This window comes from Lates calcarifer, linkage group LG13 (assembly GCF_001640805.2).
Source record: "Lates calcarifer isolate ASB-BC8 linkage group LG13, TLL_Latcal_v3, whole genome shotgun sequence".
NCBI classification, from domain to species: domain Eukaryota; kingdom Metazoa; phylum Chordata; class Actinopteri; family Centropomidae; genus Lates; species Lates calcarifer.
The window spans coordinates 14,357,126-14,373,732 of NC_066845.1; the positions used below are offsets into that span (position 1 = coordinate 14,357,126).

At 41.0% G+C, this 16,607-nt stretch overlaps 2 protein-coding genes across 9 annotated transcripts in view; both read right to left on the minus strand.

Moving 5' to 3' along the window:
• bmp1a (bone morphogenetic protein 1a) overlaps window positions 1–1,370 on the minus strand; it is a 30,243-nt gene extending 28,873 nt beyond the window's left edge. Inside the window, exon 1 of one of the 2 annotated variants that reach the window (XM_018669011.2) lies at window positions 976–1,370. In XM_018669011.2, the coding sequence (XP_018524527.1) occupies window positions 976–1,120 (145 nt within the window). In that variant the 5' untranslated portion in view covers window positions 1,121–1,370. The remainder of the gene's footprint in view (window positions 1–975) is intronic. The other variant, XM_018669012.2, reaches the window with a different exon arrangement.
• A 1,847-nt stretch (window positions 1,371–3,217) lies between these two features.
• On the minus strand, window positions 3,218–16,470 carry kansl3 (KAT8 regulatory NSL complex subunit 3). 7 transcript variants are annotated; one of them, XM_018669433.2, is made up of 22 exons: window positions 16,262–16,470; window positions 14,742–15,016; window positions 14,478–14,648; window positions 14,244–14,334; window positions 13,283–13,468; window positions 13,030–13,158; window positions 12,784–12,900; window positions 12,580–12,678; window positions 12,030–12,101; window positions 11,858–11,932; window positions 11,577–11,734; window positions 11,424–11,487; window positions 11,060–11,248; window positions 10,103–10,259; window positions 9,649–9,726; window positions 8,347–8,526; window positions 7,865–7,967; window positions 7,514–7,641; window positions 7,001–7,107; window positions 6,027–6,225; window positions 4,934–5,049; window positions 3,218–4,282 (listed from the first exon to the last, which is right to left on the minus strand). In XM_018669433.2, the coding sequence occupies exons 2-22, from the start codon at window positions 14,951–14,953 to the stop codon at window positions 4,277–4,279; spliced, it is 2,637 nt and encodes an 878-aa protein (XP_018524949.1). In that variant the 5' UTR covers window positions 14,954–15,016; window positions 16,262–16,470; the 3' UTR covers window positions 3,218–4,276. The 7 variants fall into 7 exon arrangements, with proteins under 7 accessions (XP_018524949.1, XP_018524950.2, XP_050930986.1 ...); XM_018669434.2 differs by lacking the exons at window positions 3,218–4,282; window positions 4,934–5,049 and having other exon boundaries at window positions 5,343–6,225; window positions 7,865–7,952; window positions 16,262–16,469; XM_051075030.1 differs by lacking the exons at window positions 3,218–4,282; window positions 4,934–5,049 and having other exon boundaries at window positions 6,079–6,225; window positions 7,514–7,600; window positions 7,865–7,952; window positions 16,262–16,469.
• Between the last annotated feature and the right edge of the window lie 137 nt (window positions 16,471–16,607).

Sequence of the window (16,607 nt, forward strand, 5' to 3'; positions counted from 1 at the left end):
GCTGCCACATCAGAAATTGTCAAATGCCAAATCGGTACACACTTCCCGGACTTTAGAGGTCATTTTGACTGAAGCCAACTCTCTGTATCTGTAACCTGAATACTTTCACCAGATGGAAAACACAATCTGTTCAAACTCCCCCAAAGGGATTTGGCAAGACAGTGAGTTCACAGTACAGAAAAAAAGAAGATTACAATGACAAGTCTGATATGCTTTGGCCAAATAATGGGAAAATATGCAGGTCTTTCCACAGCAGAAAAGAAGCAGACATATTTATACTTTGAGCCATAAGACGACCGCCAACAGAATTATGTGTGCAAAATTTCTAAGCTCCACTATACTTTCTCCTCTCTCTCTCTCTCCCCTCCTCCACTTTGTTTTAGTGGCCGTGTGAACAGCCGGTGGAAAAAAAGACTATTTGTGCAGTGACAAAAAAAAAAAAAAAAAAAAAAAAAAACTGAACGGGAGCAGAAGTCTTACAATCAAAGTGCAGAAATCCTTTGTTTTCCGAGCAGCTCAGACTTTTTAATAATACACAGCAGACAGCCTGCAGGCGCTACATGATCACGTTTTGAAGAATAAAAGTGCATTTGCCGCAAACAGTAGGCTGTAACTTTTCAACAAGCACTTAAGCCAAAACTTTTCATGTCTCGGGAAATGTAATCAGAGAATCATCTTTTTTTATTTTCATTCTTACAATCCATGTAGCCACTCTCCGAGCGGGGTTATTCTAGGCGACTGAGTGTGTGCTTCAAATGTTTCAAACTGCAGAAACTATGTCACTCAGTACAAAACAAATGCACATTATGTTCTCTCGAGCCTTTTAAAAACTACATCCACTACTGTCATCTCTCTAAAAGCGTTTCTGTGGCTGATCTCTGCAAGCTCCACAACCAGATTCGTGGCATGTTTCTACCTCCACATAAATAAGGTAAATCACACAGCGTAGTACAAGAAAAGGGGGGGAAATCTCACCAGCTTTACAGGGATCTTTATAGTCGATCGCCTCTGATGTGGCAGTGGGCTCCACGTAGTAGCCTGGATCAATCGCTTCCAAATCGATCGCCAATATCACGCCGAGACAGGACAGAAGAAACAAACATCTCGCCGTGAGATCCATGATTGTGGTGGGGGAAACGGCGAAAAGCGAGGGATAAAGGTGAAGGAAGAGAGAGGGACGAGAGAGGGACAGAGGGAAAGAGAGAGAAGAGTGAGTGAGAAAGAGAAAGAGAGAGAGAAAAAAATGGGAGGTTTTTTGGGGGGGGAAACGAGATCCCTCCGGAGGGCGGGTTTTAAATCCAGCCTCTCTCCGGTGTCTTCTTGGCTCTGGGGGCAGTGATTTCTCTCCTCCAGCCCGAGCTCCGGGCTAGTGCAAGTACTGCCTGAGAAACTTTGATGATATGGCAGCTCCACAGGGGCGGTGAAAATGCCCTTTTACTCTGTGATGCCCGTGTGCATTTATATTGCTCCCTAGTAGGTTCATCAGGGGTCCTTGAAGAGCTTATGGGGGAGCATGGTTTGGTTCACTGCACATTGTCTTTGCGAGGAATGAAAATCTCCCCTATGCTATCCCCATAGCCCTCTCTTTGTACCGTGATTCAATATTAAATCGACCGAAGTAAAATAATTATGAAATTATATTTAGCTCCTTGGGACAAGAGCCTGTTAAAATGGCCCCCTGATATTCAAGTGTGGCTCTCTTATTGTTTATAAGAGTAGCCTGCGTAAAATTCAAAAGTTTAAATTAAACTGTCTCCTACTTACATGACAATTTTCTTATCATCTTCCGTATCCTTTTGCACTTTAAGTTGTGTCAAAAAGCCCTCCTTTCTTTGTGTGTGTGATTTTTTTTTGTACATTTAACACACACTAGCGCACGAGACAGCCTTGCAGAGACGCGCACGTCTTACGCACGCACGATTATTCTCGCGTGCGCACTCGGTTCCAGCCACCCCACCTCACGCTACCACAAGCACACGCGCGCACATAAAACAAACAAACAAACAAACAAACAAACAAACAGACTGTGCTTGACCTTTCTGAAAAAGGCTTACACTCACACAAGGAGTCACGAGCACGTTGAAGTGATTACAGCGCCACCTGATGGCAATTCACGCAATATTACACGCAGAATTAGGAAGTAAATAAACAGTGTGTTTTATTAATTTATTAATTCCATTGCGGTCATTTATCAGCTCCCTCACATATCTACAGACTGCTCTTTTGATGTTTGTAGCCTACATTTTTATATAATCAATTATGAATAATAAATTGCTGACTTTTGTTTTTCATCTTACCTTTACTTTCTATATTTCTTTTGTATTTTAGATAAATACCTGTATGTACACAGGCATACATAAACCGTGCAAAGTATATAAACTATCGTTATTATTATTTTTATTATCTAACTGTACCCGTGAGTATAATTATATTCAGTGTACAGTTCCGGTTTAATGTACAAGGACAAATGTGCATATAACATTTCCATCTGACTTGCACTACTAATGTAAAGTATCTTCCTGGCATTAAACACTGCACAGTGTAGAGCATATTCAGTGTATATTTCTGTTGGTCCTACTTCTTGGCTCCCTCTAAAAGACTAGTAGTGGTCTTTAAAATTGGATATAGAAATCTTAGTAATGATATCAGATGCAGGAACCCTTCTATTCTGTTTGTTGAACTGATGCAGTATCTCAGTGAAGATTGCTGATAGCTGAAATACTGAAATACCCAATCTCACACAATTCCACACACATCAAACTAATTTATGAAGAAAACCAAACTAAGACAGAGCTGCAGTGGAAATTGGATGGGGAGACCTCGGATGAATTGCTTGAATATCCACTGGTGCTGATGATGGGAGGCTATGCCAGCAGCTCTGTTGTTCTCTGTCTGACTGGCATCAGTTATCCTATCCCTGCCTATTACATACAAAGCCTGGCTTATATAACAGGGAAGCGACACACTCTTCTCTTTATCTTATCTGACTGCTGCCTATGTGTGGAATTCAAGACAGGATGTCTGCTGAGATGAGTGGGCTGTATTTATGCTGCTGCTGTAAACACGGCAGTATAACTATCATGCATGAGATTAATCTCCTTCATTGTATTTTGAATAAGAGGGGCTCCTCAGCTTGCTCAATGCTACAAGTGTTGAACACACACAACCAAATATTTAGATTAGAAACAGGGAACACAGTTGACCATCTTCTGGCAAATTCAGTTTTTGTTTTTTTTACTGCGGCAGTTTCAAACAAAAAGTCCACATACAGTGAAGCGACAACACAGTGCAGAGTTTAGACTATGGGACATGAGGTTATAGAGGAAACATAACAAATACTGCTCATCATAAATACTGACAGATATGACCTGTTCAGCTTTTTTGTGCATAGTACATATTATTCATAGTGAGCATTGCACAGGTGCACAGTCAACGCAAGGCATCTCTGACAATATACTGTAGCCTCTGCAATCACATGATTATGATCAACACTGACATTTAATTAGCTTTGAAATGTAGCTCTTTCTCTACCTGATTTCAGGCATATCATATAGTGGAGTTTTTTGTCATGGTAAAACTGCTACACTAAAAACAACTATTATGATGAATTATAATAGTGATGATGATATAAATACTGTGATAAATAATATCAAAGCAATGACTCACATTCAAATTTAGTTATCTTATATTTCTGTTAATCATACTTATCTAGACCTATGATAAATGGGAGATATTATAGGAGAGGTGGTGACAAAGGGGTTTAAACTTAATATTACTTAAGATTTCAATTTGTTGTTGTTGTGATGTACTGTAGGCACACAGTTAAGCATCTGTCTTTTTCCAGTGGTATTATCAGTCCAGGGGTTGTAGTTTATCCTCAAATGACATCATTTCTTCCTCAGAGGATAACGTGCGATCCTGCTGTATATCTGCTTGTCAGAAGTTGCTCATTAAAGTTAAAGGTGATAGAAGAGAGCACAAACTGCAGCATGATGTCCTCTGCTGTGGCGTTAGCAGAGTCAGTGCTATCCGTCTGTACACAGAGGTTAAGCATGCTTAAAGCCACAACTGACAGTCACAGCCTGGCCTTTTCCAACCATCTCAATGGGCCCTCTGGAGGATGAGAGGCAGGTGTTCTGCACGTTGTTGGGTGGCGTGTACATCATTACAGGGAGGGTACAGTCTCATCAGCAGGCTCTGGCTCCCAGATGCCTCTGGCACAGCACCAGCTTACATCAGGTGTTCTCACCCACATGGAAACCGTGAGCCGATATTTTCACGGCTGTAAAAGGGCACAGTGAAATTAATCAACTCAAAGTCCACAAAAAAAACAAAAAACTATTTATATACAAGTCTTGGGGACAAAGAAATGTCTGACATTTATGGTACTTTGGCTCCAGAGCTGACTAACAACTTCAGAGAGCACACAGTATCTTCAGTACTAACACTGGGAATATATTTTTAGCCACATCAGATGAACATTTTCAGAAGAACAGCCTCCTTTTGTACAAACTCTCCAGTTTAGACAGATTAAGATAATGCATTTTTCCTCTGCAGTCATTGCAGGTTTTTAAGTAATTTCCTATTATCTGATTTCAAAATATGAAAAAATGACTACTTAACTTTTACGTCCTAGTGACTCTAAAAGAAGTGGGTATCTGAGAAAACAGTTCTTCTATAAAACAAGCTCTTTAAATAAATCTCATTTGTCAGTGTCATTTTAAACAAAATAAATAACAGCTTATACACTTACTATCTCCAGCTTACTTGTATCTGTCTTACAATGTACAAGATTACACTATGGAGCAGCATCTTAATTATTCATTATTCAATACACCAACATGTGCTCTCACATTAGAGGTAACAGTAAATAAATAAGCAAATAAAAGTAATATGTAAAATATGTCTACTAGATGCTTAAAAAGAGACACACCTTGGGCTCATGGGTACGAGCTGGCGCCACAACCTCACCAACTTGGCTGAGAGATCCCACTCTACTTGGCTGCGCTCCTCGAAGAGTCACCGTTATAGAAGTGGGGGCTTTCTGCCCTACTGACAACACACAGACAAAACCGCTCAGCACTAACAGCTACACATGCTAATCCTCAAAATACACTAGGACTTGAGCATTTTACTTTACCATAAAAGTTTTTCATACATTTTTTGATGGAAATGATCAGACTGATCTTTTCTGCTTTGATAGCAGATTAAAAGAATAGCAGGACACTGGACAATGAACAAAATGAGAGGTAAAAGCAAATTTTGAGGTTTAGTTGGGTGAGGGGAGTGAGAAATACAACTGATTCACACTTAAAGAAAAAAAAACAGGAGCAATGAAAACATGAGTTTGATTCCAGTCTTTATTATAACAACAATAATAGAGCTTGAGTAATGCCAAATACTAATGTTATTGCTTTTCAACACATCTCTGTAAGAGGTCAGCATTCGTATTTATGGGTACTATAAGCAGGTGATTTAATGGAAGGGTTTGCAAAATGTTACCACATGAAGAGGCAAACAAAATAAACAAACATGAAATGAAAACTCTAACAAACAGGTCTGACATACAAAAGCAGTTTGGTCAACCTTACCATCATTGGTTTTAACGTAAGTCACAATTCTTCTGTATCAAATGGTTTCATACATGTATATTTTTGCATCTGCATTCATACAGATCTACAGATAATCTACATAAACTTTATGTGTCAAACATAAGCTGGGAACTCAAAGATCTGACCTTACATTTCTCTTTAGGCTCTTTTGAAACATGAACGCACAACATGTTGCATGCTACCGATTTGCCCTCAGATGCTGTATAGCTGCACATCTGACTCCGCAAACCTTACAACAGTCAGGCTCTTCCAGGCAAACTATCTACACATGTCGACAGAGCTGTCCTCTATGATCCTTTACTGCGACAATCCTCTCTGGCCTACAGACGTCCTGATCTAGTGTTTCCAAAACAAGGGATGAATGAACCCTGGGCATTCAACGTGGCCGTCGTGTTTTGGCAGTTCGAGACATACCAGTGGTCTGATTGGTGATGTGTGCCAAGCCGGGCAAGCTGCTGGCAAGCTTGGCCAGCCCGCCATTGGTGAGCAGCTGGTGGATGGCGGTGGTTTTAGCCACTCCTCCTGTGGTGACCACAGGCACCGCCCGGAGCAGAGTGCTGCTGCTGGTACCGACGGAGCTCAGGACCTGACCCTGGGGCTTCCCACAAACCGCCTGAGGGTGGAGGACAAGAAGACAAACAAATAGTTCAAGGTTTCCTCATACGTGTGCACAACAACAGACTGAGGATGGATTTCATCTTCTACTTCCATTCGTGAGGTTTTGTAAGACAGCCTGCACATTTTCCTGGTGTATGCAGAATTGACATTCCATTGCCATTTTATTAGGTACACAAAGACAAAACGCATGTAATGTTTACTCAACCCTTATTGATATAAATGGGGTGGACAAAATATTTAAAACCATTAGCAGCCCCACAGCCTCAAACATCCTCAAAACTAAAAAATAATTTGAATCAACACCTTCTTCCTTCAGTAAAAACAAAAACTGGGCATCATAACTTTAATGAAGGTACTTTACTGCAGGACTGGTGTATGTGTATTAGCTAGGTGGTCCTAAAAAACTAGCAAGTGCATGTGAATATAGCAACATGACTGGCAATCAAATCCTATTTGCAGACCTGGATACATTTTTCTGTTTTAAAACTTAAATTATAAAAAGCAAGAAATCAACTCAACTCTGTTAAACCTGTGTATCAGTCAGTAGAGATATATGCATCTAGTGTATCCATCCTCTGCTGTGGGTTAATTCTCCTATACATGCCATGTGCGGGCTTAACCCAGTATTTGTTTCATGTTTTGGACAACTATCTATAAATGGTTGTTGATATACATAGTACACATAATTCATAGAGAAGGGACTTTAAACAAGTAAAACTTTCACAGTCCTTCAAACTTCTATACATTGCAACCATGTAATCATGAGGTACCTGGGTGCTGCCTGTGTTGGCTGTTGTGGAGGGCAGGCTAGGAGCTTTGGTGATGATCTCCTGAAGACTGAAACTTAGGCCTTGTAGTAGACTGCTGGCGGAAGGAGCTGTACACAAACACAATCAATCAACAAAGCTGAACTTTGGATGAAATCAATGCCAAGGAAATATTAGAACAGCAAATCCTACTTTTACAAACAGCTCCCACCCAATCCCCCCCACAGGCCTAAACTAGATGGACAGACACACACGCACGCACAAACACACCATATGAAAGCCATGTCCAAAGGATAAGGTTTGGGACAGCGACAGACAGCAATGGCGCAAGAGGTGATCAATGATAATGTTTGCTTAATCATGTTGTCCTCACACACTGTTCTCATCCAGTGTTCTTTTTAATCTCATCCTACAAAAGCGGTTAGAACTGCACTGTGTGTTGAGGCTACTGCGCTGAGATTAGCTGCACAGTTGAGAGTGCAAACAGGCGTGCAGGGCAGGACAGGACAGAGATACCTTGGGCAGTAGCCGGAGCTTGCGCCTGGACTGGTGTGGAGGACCCTGACACCATGCAAGGCTGCACGCTGCTGAATGAGCTGGAGCCTGGGGACAGGGCACCAGACACCTCTGAGAGACTACCAGACCTGCAGTGACACACATAACCACCAATCTACTCAGGAGCTACCCCAGCAAGTGCTGTTTGGCCATCACTCAGCTCCCAAACTCTGAGTACACCACTCATCAATCCCTCTGCACCAGACACTCTTTTGTCCAACAGGGTGGGGTGGGGGGGGGGTGCAGGCATGGGTAGGGGTTTAAGCGCTCTACACTGAATGTGCCTGTTTGTAGCAAGGCCGGCTGGCTTACCGCTGGCCTGTAAGAAGTCCAGAGAGCTCCTTGGCTCCAGCCACAGTCTGCCCCACTGTCACTGTTAAGGGCTTCCCAGAGACACCCACTGCATGGAAAGAGTCTTTGGTAAGACAAGCAAATTAAATGAGCAAATAAGCAAATAAAAGCACTCGATGGCCATGCATTACAGGTAACATACTTTTTCAGGAATACATGATTTCTTTTACCTTACTTTTACTTTCACTTTATATATTGCAGACCATACAAAAACATGTTTCTCTCGTTATCACTCCATCTGGAGATCTGTCAAATTTTTCCATCCTGTCTTCCCACTATTGATTTTATCAGTCCATAGGAAAACAAAAGACAGTATCTCTTTACTCCAGACAAGTTTTCTCAATGTTTAAAGAAAACAGAAGTAATCCTCTTAAGTATTAATCAAACTACTGCTTATACAGTCTCATATGCAAGTAATGAAGTAAGGGTAGCAGGTTTTGTACCTTCCTGTGCAGCAGGGCTGATGGTGCCCCCTGCTGACTCACTTTGGGAAACAATGGTGACCTTGATCTTGGCTCTCTTGGAGGCTTTACTTGGCGTGGGACTAGGCGTCTGCCTCCTCTTGCCATGGGACCTCAGTTCATCTCTGTCCAGGCCCTCCATCTGATCACTGGTCACTGGCACTGCACCACACAAACAAACAAACAAACAGATTTTCAACAGACTGCTGAGGTGCCACAAACCTGGGGTGTTTTATCCTTATTGTACCCCACCATTGATTGTAAATCTTTACACAACTTTCTGTTGTCTGTGATGTAAACCTGCTTTAAATTAGGGATCGACCGATATGGTTTTTTCAGGGCCAATACCGATACCGATTATTAGTAGTCAAGGAGGCCGATAACCGATATTTGGAGCCGATATTCATTTGCAGTAAAAATGGGATAAAAATTTTGAATAATACAAACTCCGGCGCTTAACTTTGTTTAAATGCCTTTAAAAATATGTTTATTAAACAGCTTTTCAGATTTGCAACATGTTAATGTTTTTTTTTTTTTATCTTAGACAATAGACAGCTTTTTTCAATATAACTGAAATGTTATTTTATCTTTCACTTATCTTTAAGTCCAAACAAAAACAAAAAGTGCAGGGAGCTCCCAGGGTCAGCAGCATCTCTTATAAAGTTAACTGAAATTTTAATTAAATAAATAAATAGCTTCCTGAAGTTTTATAAAGTCAATAAAACAAAGTTAAATAAAATTTGCACAGAAATGTGAATCTCAAATCAATTAGTAGTCCCAATTGAGCAGCACCAGATTGTGGTGCAAAAAGCAGAGTTGTTCTGTGTGTGAGCACTGTGCATGCACTTTCATGCTGATTGGCTGTTGCCATGGCTCTGTGTGTAACCAATCAGATGGTGCTGTGGGCGGGACAATGCTGGAGACAGAGTAGTGACTACAGACAGAGAGGCGCGGCTGCATCAGCGCCAAAATAACCGTGTTTTAAATTGATCTCTTATCGGCTGGCGGATTAAAAAAAACGGCCGATGCCGATATGCGTCAAAATGCCGAATATCGGCGCCGATAATCGGCCCGGCCGATAATTGGTCGATCCCTACTTTAAACTGTGCTCAGCAATATGAAATGTACTATTCTGAGTTTACGTAATGTAAAATCTCAAGCATGACAATGAGTGTTTTAGTGCAGTATTTTAGTATGCAACATTCCTAAAATTAGAGCAATGGAAACAAGGAAAGGAGTGAAAAGAGAAAGAGGAAAGAGAAAGGAAGAGGGATAGACACTTACCAAAAATACAAGGAGGGGTGCCAGGAGGAAGATTTTTCCTCACAAGCATGTTTTGTTTCATAAAAGCAGCAAACTGAGCTGGAATGAATTGGAAAAAAAGCCGGAAAGGAAAGTTGTAGGAAGAGAAGAGACAAGAAGATGAGAGGAGAGTATTTCAGTCACGTTCCATCTTGCCCCATCAGATGTCGTGACGTGATAATCTTTTTTTTTTTTTTAAATTTACAATCATTTTCACATCTCCCATACCACCCACGCCTGCTCAGCTCACGCAGCTTTTGCAAAATTCAGCAGAAGTTGAGGTGAATGACTCATTTAACAAGTTTACATAAACAAGTGGGGCAAATGTGAGAGCTGTGTACGCACAGGTACCCAGACCACTGTGCACGTGTTGGTGAGCGTGAATGCTCAGTGTGTTTTCAATGTATCTACAGTTGAAGTGTGGTGGTGAACTAACCTTGAGCCTGCTTGTGAGTGAGTACTGTGCCAGAGCGCTGCATGTGTGTCTTGAGGAGCTGTGTAGCCGTGATCAGACTGGACTTCTGAGCTGGAGACAGACCAGACGTCTTGGGTTTGGGACTTGAAGTAGGGCTACTACAGACGCTAGACAGGTCCTGAGTGCACAATAAAGAGGAAGCACTTAATGAGTAATGATTTGTTAGTGTCAGTAATTGAACGTGGAGACAGTGTAAACCTATTGCTGTTAATATTCTTGAGATACGTTGCACTAATTTGAAAGGGGCAAAGGTCTGTGTACAAATTTATAGATAATTATAAATGCAAAAAAAACACAACATGTTTGTTCACTGAACTGAAGACACAAAAGTTAGGATATATACAAAAAAAAAAATCACATTTTCTTAAATCATTTTTCTGTACTCCTGAGACATTGTCAGTGATATAGAGGCAGCATGGAAGAGAAATATTAAAGCCATTCACTCTAAAAGCCATTTTGCAGAATTCTCTAACTCTAGTGAGTGGAGAAAAAAAACAAAAAACTTCCCACCACCAACATTTTGCTGTCTGGCAGATTACATTTTTACATTATCTGGCAGATGTGGCATTTTTGTATTTGGCAAAAATGAGAAATGTGAAACCATGTCAGTTCCTTACTAGGAAGATGCAATGACTTTCAAATTACTGCCATTTTTCTTATTTTCCACTATTTTTCCATTACTGGGGAGCTAGTCTAGAACTTTCTAATTTCTGTGATATAAAACCAATCATTAGATGTGATGCAGCTGAGTTCAGTTATTATTTCATGTAGCATTCAACTTCGAAATATTTTTTTCTAGTATTCCTATATTAATTATGAGATGCAGCCCTGATAGTTCATCTAGAGGCTAAAATTAAGCCTTAAATTAATTTCAAACCCTTTGTAAAATCATGATAATTGTAGCTGCTGTTAACTGACCTCTGACCCTGATGGTGAGATGGGAACTCTAAGTGCAGGGGAGGAAGGACGTCCTCTCTCCATGTCGAAGGGAAGCTCTCGTCGAGGCCTCTTCTTTTTCTCTGTGTCCATGTCCCTCATCTCCCCTGAGCCATGGCCATGGCCCTCTGCCCTTGTGAGGACGCCTGATAAGAAGTCAGCTATCTCGTCCTGCAGATCAGTGACAGAGGAAGAAGAAGCTTTTGTTATCAAGATCATTATGGGGTTTTTTTGTTTTTGTTTCTTTAAAAAAAAAAAAAAAAAAAAGTAGTACTGCAGAAAACGAAAGACACTCCAGAGAAAATGGAAATGGGAAAATTTGATATTTCCAGTTACAAGGACCAACCTGAATGCAGCGGTCCACCATGGTCTGTGTCAGTCCCTCTGATTTCATCTTTGCTGAATTGATTCTAGGGAGAGACACCATTTAGTTTTACTACTGAGTGACACTGAAATCCTTACACTATCCTTACGCTAGAAAGAAAACAATATTACTGACCTGAGGTTGTCGTCGGCTCCTCCGACGACCACCATGCTGTTGTCCGCCCTCAGCTTCTCTCTGAACTCCTCCATGCCCTCTATACTACACTGTAGAGCATTCTGGCCGACCACAAACAACACTGGGGTCTTCATGTCCAGCAGTGGGTCATCCACATCCTGACAAACCAGTAGCACATCGGCATTCAACTAGAAGCCAAAGCTCAGTTTGTAGAAGAAGCGATGAAATAACAAATTTTCAAGGCAAAATGCATATAAATAATATAAGCTTTTAGGTTTTACCCCTCTTGGCCCATTGACAGTTAGCAGGGGGAAGCCAAGACACACCACAGCAGTCAGATACTCCATGAGGGATACCTGTAATTAAACAGTATTGAATGCACTAATGACGAACTCAAAAAATAATTAGCCTTTTTTTTCATGGGTAAAACTGATACATTATAAGAAGTCTTACATGACAAGCGATAAGAGCACCAGCATTCCATCCAACCAGGATAATGGGTTTGTGGGGGAAGTGACTGTGAACCTGGTGGTTAAATTTATAACACATAATCAATACAGCTGCAGACACATCACACGCAGAATCTCACTTAACGCAATACAGAATCTCTATTCAACATGGCTCTGCTATTTCCATTCTGCCTTCACAGACATGATCGGTCAAGAGTTAAAAGAAACTGCTGAGACAAGATCGTTTTTTGGAGTAATTCATTTTTATGACCGACATTTCAACACCATGTCTAGTAGATTAGATTGTGCTTTAATATGCATGTAATGAGTGCTGCCTTTTCACAATGCACACAAAATAAGAAAGTACACTGCAAGGACTAAGAAAATTAAAAGACTGAAGAGTAAAAGAAACAAATAATTCACATCAGTGATTTTATCCTGATCCCAGCTTGATGAAAGCAAATGCTGCTGTCTTCACATCTAAGCAAGAGTACATTTTACCAGTTTACTAGTGTACAGTCAAGTGAACACCAAGTAATAACCGAGCAACATACCTCCATGACCTTGGCCCTGACAGTACCCAACATGTGCTCTAGACACTGCGTAATGCCAATATTGGCACCGCTGTTCACATGCGTGTGCACCGGTATGACCTGACATAAAAAACAGCTGTTATAGGCACTGTTCTGAGAGAAATGAAAAAAAAAACTCAATGATCTTGGTAACACATATAAATTTAAATTAATGACACTTCAGACCTTTCCTAAACAGGAGAGTTGCGACTGCCAGAATCTCATTCGTCGCGAGGTAGAGAGGGCGGGATTGGTTGGGCTTGATGGTGCAATTAAGATGAGTGGGGATCCAGGGAGCTTGCTCTGAAACATGTGAGAAAACAGACAGGGATCTTTAGTCTTTAACTGTTACAGATCATGAAGAACAAAGTGCAAAAAGTTGTTTAAAAATGTTTTTTTCTTGGAAACAAAGAGTGAATGGTTTAGTTTTACCGGTTTGTTTTGAGACAGAACTCCAACAGCTGGGTCCCAAGGTCGTTTCAGCAGCAGCGACAGAGCTTCTGCACTCGGAGCTCCAGTCTTTGCCGATGGCAGCAACATTCTGTCAATGAGTGAGGGCAACTTCCCCAGCACAGAGAGGGGGGTAAAAATGAATCAAGAATGCAGAGCTTGCACAGATACTGCAGCACATATCTGACAAAATATACACCAATTCTTACTCTTCATTCAATTTCAGATACAGTACCTTGCTTTTGAGAGTCTGCAGCACATCCAGGTAAGCAGCAAGCATGGCAAGGCTTAAAGATTCAATCATGGTGGTGTGTAACCACTGTGTCAATTTGGTGTCCCAGTTCACACTGGCTAATGCATGCCGCACCTTCCTGGCACACTTGTCCACGGCTATCCTCCGCAAAATCGGCTCATTGGAAGCCTAAGAGAAACAAGATCACACCAGAGACCCAGGAATGTTTTAATAAATTTGAACTCAATTATTAAAATTATTCACAGACATGCTGTAATTTAATCTACAAACCCTAAAACGAGTACTGTCACACCAACACCGCCAATTTACAAATCACTTTAGGCACACATATTACTTCACAGGATGAAGCTATAATATAAAAGTAACCCACGAGGGCAACTAATGGTTAACATGTGCTATCTATGTATGCAAACCCGCATGGGTTCATGGAAGAGGCTGCACCGTCATCCTTCTTGAAAATCTTATACAAGAAGAAGTCTGTCTGTTTTCTCACGTTTCAGGAAACTGAGCCAGCTGCCCTCTGATTAGACTCTTCTTTGTGATTGGATTATAATTGTCCAGTCAGATTCATGGGTAAACAACAGCGTCTCACACACACACACACACAATGTGGGAACTTTGGGTGCTGACTTTTATTCTTGAATGTCTCATGCAGATTTATCTTACTGGTTTACAAAAGGTTGATTTACAACTACAGAATTTTGAATTTGTGAACATCACTTTACTTCAAAATCTTATGGACCCTAATTTGAGACCACAGCATTCACGCTGTGGCAAATGTAGGCTAAGCATTACATGCACACTGTGCAATGTGCCACTAACTTCAGAGAGCAACAAATGTTGAACTGTTAAAATCCAGCACTCACAAATGGTGCTGAAGAACTTACACAACATCTTGAATTTTTGCTCTACAACATAATTAGATAAAATGAGCACAACTCACATTTTCATTGGCCAGACGGGCAAGTCTTTCAGCTTGTAGAGCTTTTAAGACTTTATTGAACAATTTGTTCTGGGCCACTGACCATCCAGCCCTGAAACAGAATAATGATAATGTTAAAACAATGCACTGTAATCGAGATTCTTTCAGTCATAATTTCCATACTTGTTGAGCATGAACAGCAAGTATCACAGTAGATAATGAATGAACATTGGATTGCTCTAGAAGTTTAATTACTTGTTTAAATGTTCCTCCCAGTCATCGGGGGGTGGAGGGCTCTCAGCAACTGTGCGAGCAAACAGGACATGTCGCTCACACTCCTTCATCACACTAAGAGCTTTGTGGTTGTCATATAGAGGAACAGGCGTAGGTGTGACTGTTTCAACATCAATGAGAGAATCAGAGTCTCTGCAGACAAAACAAAAATATATCAAGTTACTGCATAGCTGAGCAATAGTATCATGACTAAACTGAGGCTGATATCTATGCTTTTTGACTCACGACAAGGCTTCAGGCTGGCGACGAGGGGTAACAAACAGTGTCCTTGTGGGCCGGGCGCTGCTGGCATCTGGGTGGGCATTCCATGGCTTGGCATAGCTGTGGTCCAGAAACACCAAGTCCAGCTCTCTTTCATGAGCTGACAGTTGGAAAAGCAAGGATGTGCCCATTTTTCGTGCTGATATCTGGAAGTCCTTATCCCCACCACGATGCATCCTCCTCCTGGGCCCCAAAGGGCCCTGGGAAGGGCGCAGTAACTTGTGTGGATTCAGACCAAACTGGTGGGGAGGAGAAGGTGACATGTTTTTAATACAGACAGCTTGAGAAAACAGTGAATTCCTATCATGGTCTTCCACGAAGGGACTTAATAGCCAGTTTTACACAGGAAGATCAGTTTACTCATTTTAATGTTGATTTTACAGCCTGTGAAAACATGTTAGGCCTGCAACTAATGATTATTTTCTTATTAATTAATTAATTTTGTTATTATTTCCTTAGACTATACAATTTGCCCATTCAAACGTCCCCTTGTCCGTCCATCAGTCCAAAGCTCAAAGGTATTTTTTAATCCATCATATATGACCATGAAAAACTAAAACAATCAAATGTTTCACATTTTCACTTGAGAAGTGGCTAAAACAATTTATCACTTAAAAGAAAAGATGCCAATTAATTGTCTTTCGATTGACTAATAGATTAATCAAGGAATTGTTGCAGGCCTAAACCGTATGTATAATATAAAGGTATAATATCTTCAGTGGCTCTGGAAGATCATCGTCAAACCTGACAGAATCAGGGTTGTCTCAGCATGGGTTTGATGGGTTCTTTTCATTTTGTAGGTGCGATGCACACTTTTAAACTCATAGGCCAACTGTATAAATCTGAAATTGAAATCTTGAAAATAATTTGGAAATGAATAGCTAATCGGTGGCAATTTTGACTATGGATTAATCATGTGAGTACTTTCAAAAGCCATGCCAAAAATGGACTGGTTCCAGCTGCTCAGTGTAACTATGTACTGGTTAAGTAAACCCTATAATGTTAACAGTAAACTGCATGCCTTCTGTTGGTGAAGACAGAACATTTTAAGACGCTATCTTGGAGTCTGGGAATGAGATGGACATTATTGACTATTTTCTGGAATTTTACAGACGGACAGAAAGACAGAAAGGACGAATCGATCAGTCGAGCAAATAAGCAGCAGATTAATCGAAAATAATCATTAGACTGACGTACAAAGCTGCAGGTGCTTTGTCCACAGAGAGCACCACCCATTACTGCTAGATACTGTTAGCTTACATGGTGTAATTGACCTGCTTTGGACCGAATATAGCTTTCAAATTAAACATTAGCACACCAGTTCAACAGACTGACTCATTCTTATGACTGAAGGCTTAACATTTATCTGTTTTATTAAGGCTGTGTCAAGCGACCGACGGCTGTGGGCTGGCCTACCATGCTAATATTAGCATAGCAAGCTAAGAGCTAACCGATTGGCGCTATCGTTGTGTTCTGCTGCTCACCTTTTCGCTCTATTACTCCATCTTCGTCGAAACGAGTTTAAACTCTTCTTTTGAGGAAAGAGGAGAGCAAAGAAGCTCGTAATTCTGCGTAAGTTTACAAGTAATAGAAAACGCAAACATTTACTGCGTGTACGCCTCACTTCCTTTTGTTATGAGATTCGTTGCCATGTTGTGCTCCACATCCGCCCTTCCTTGAGTACTAAAAACAGGCGGAACAGTCAGCGCCTCATTTCAACTAAACTGGCAACCTCATTTGTGGCGCGTCAGCGAGTGACGCAAAACATGGACTGGATTTATTAAAGTGGATTTGGATCATTTTGCATGAATTTCCAAATTCGGAGCCAAG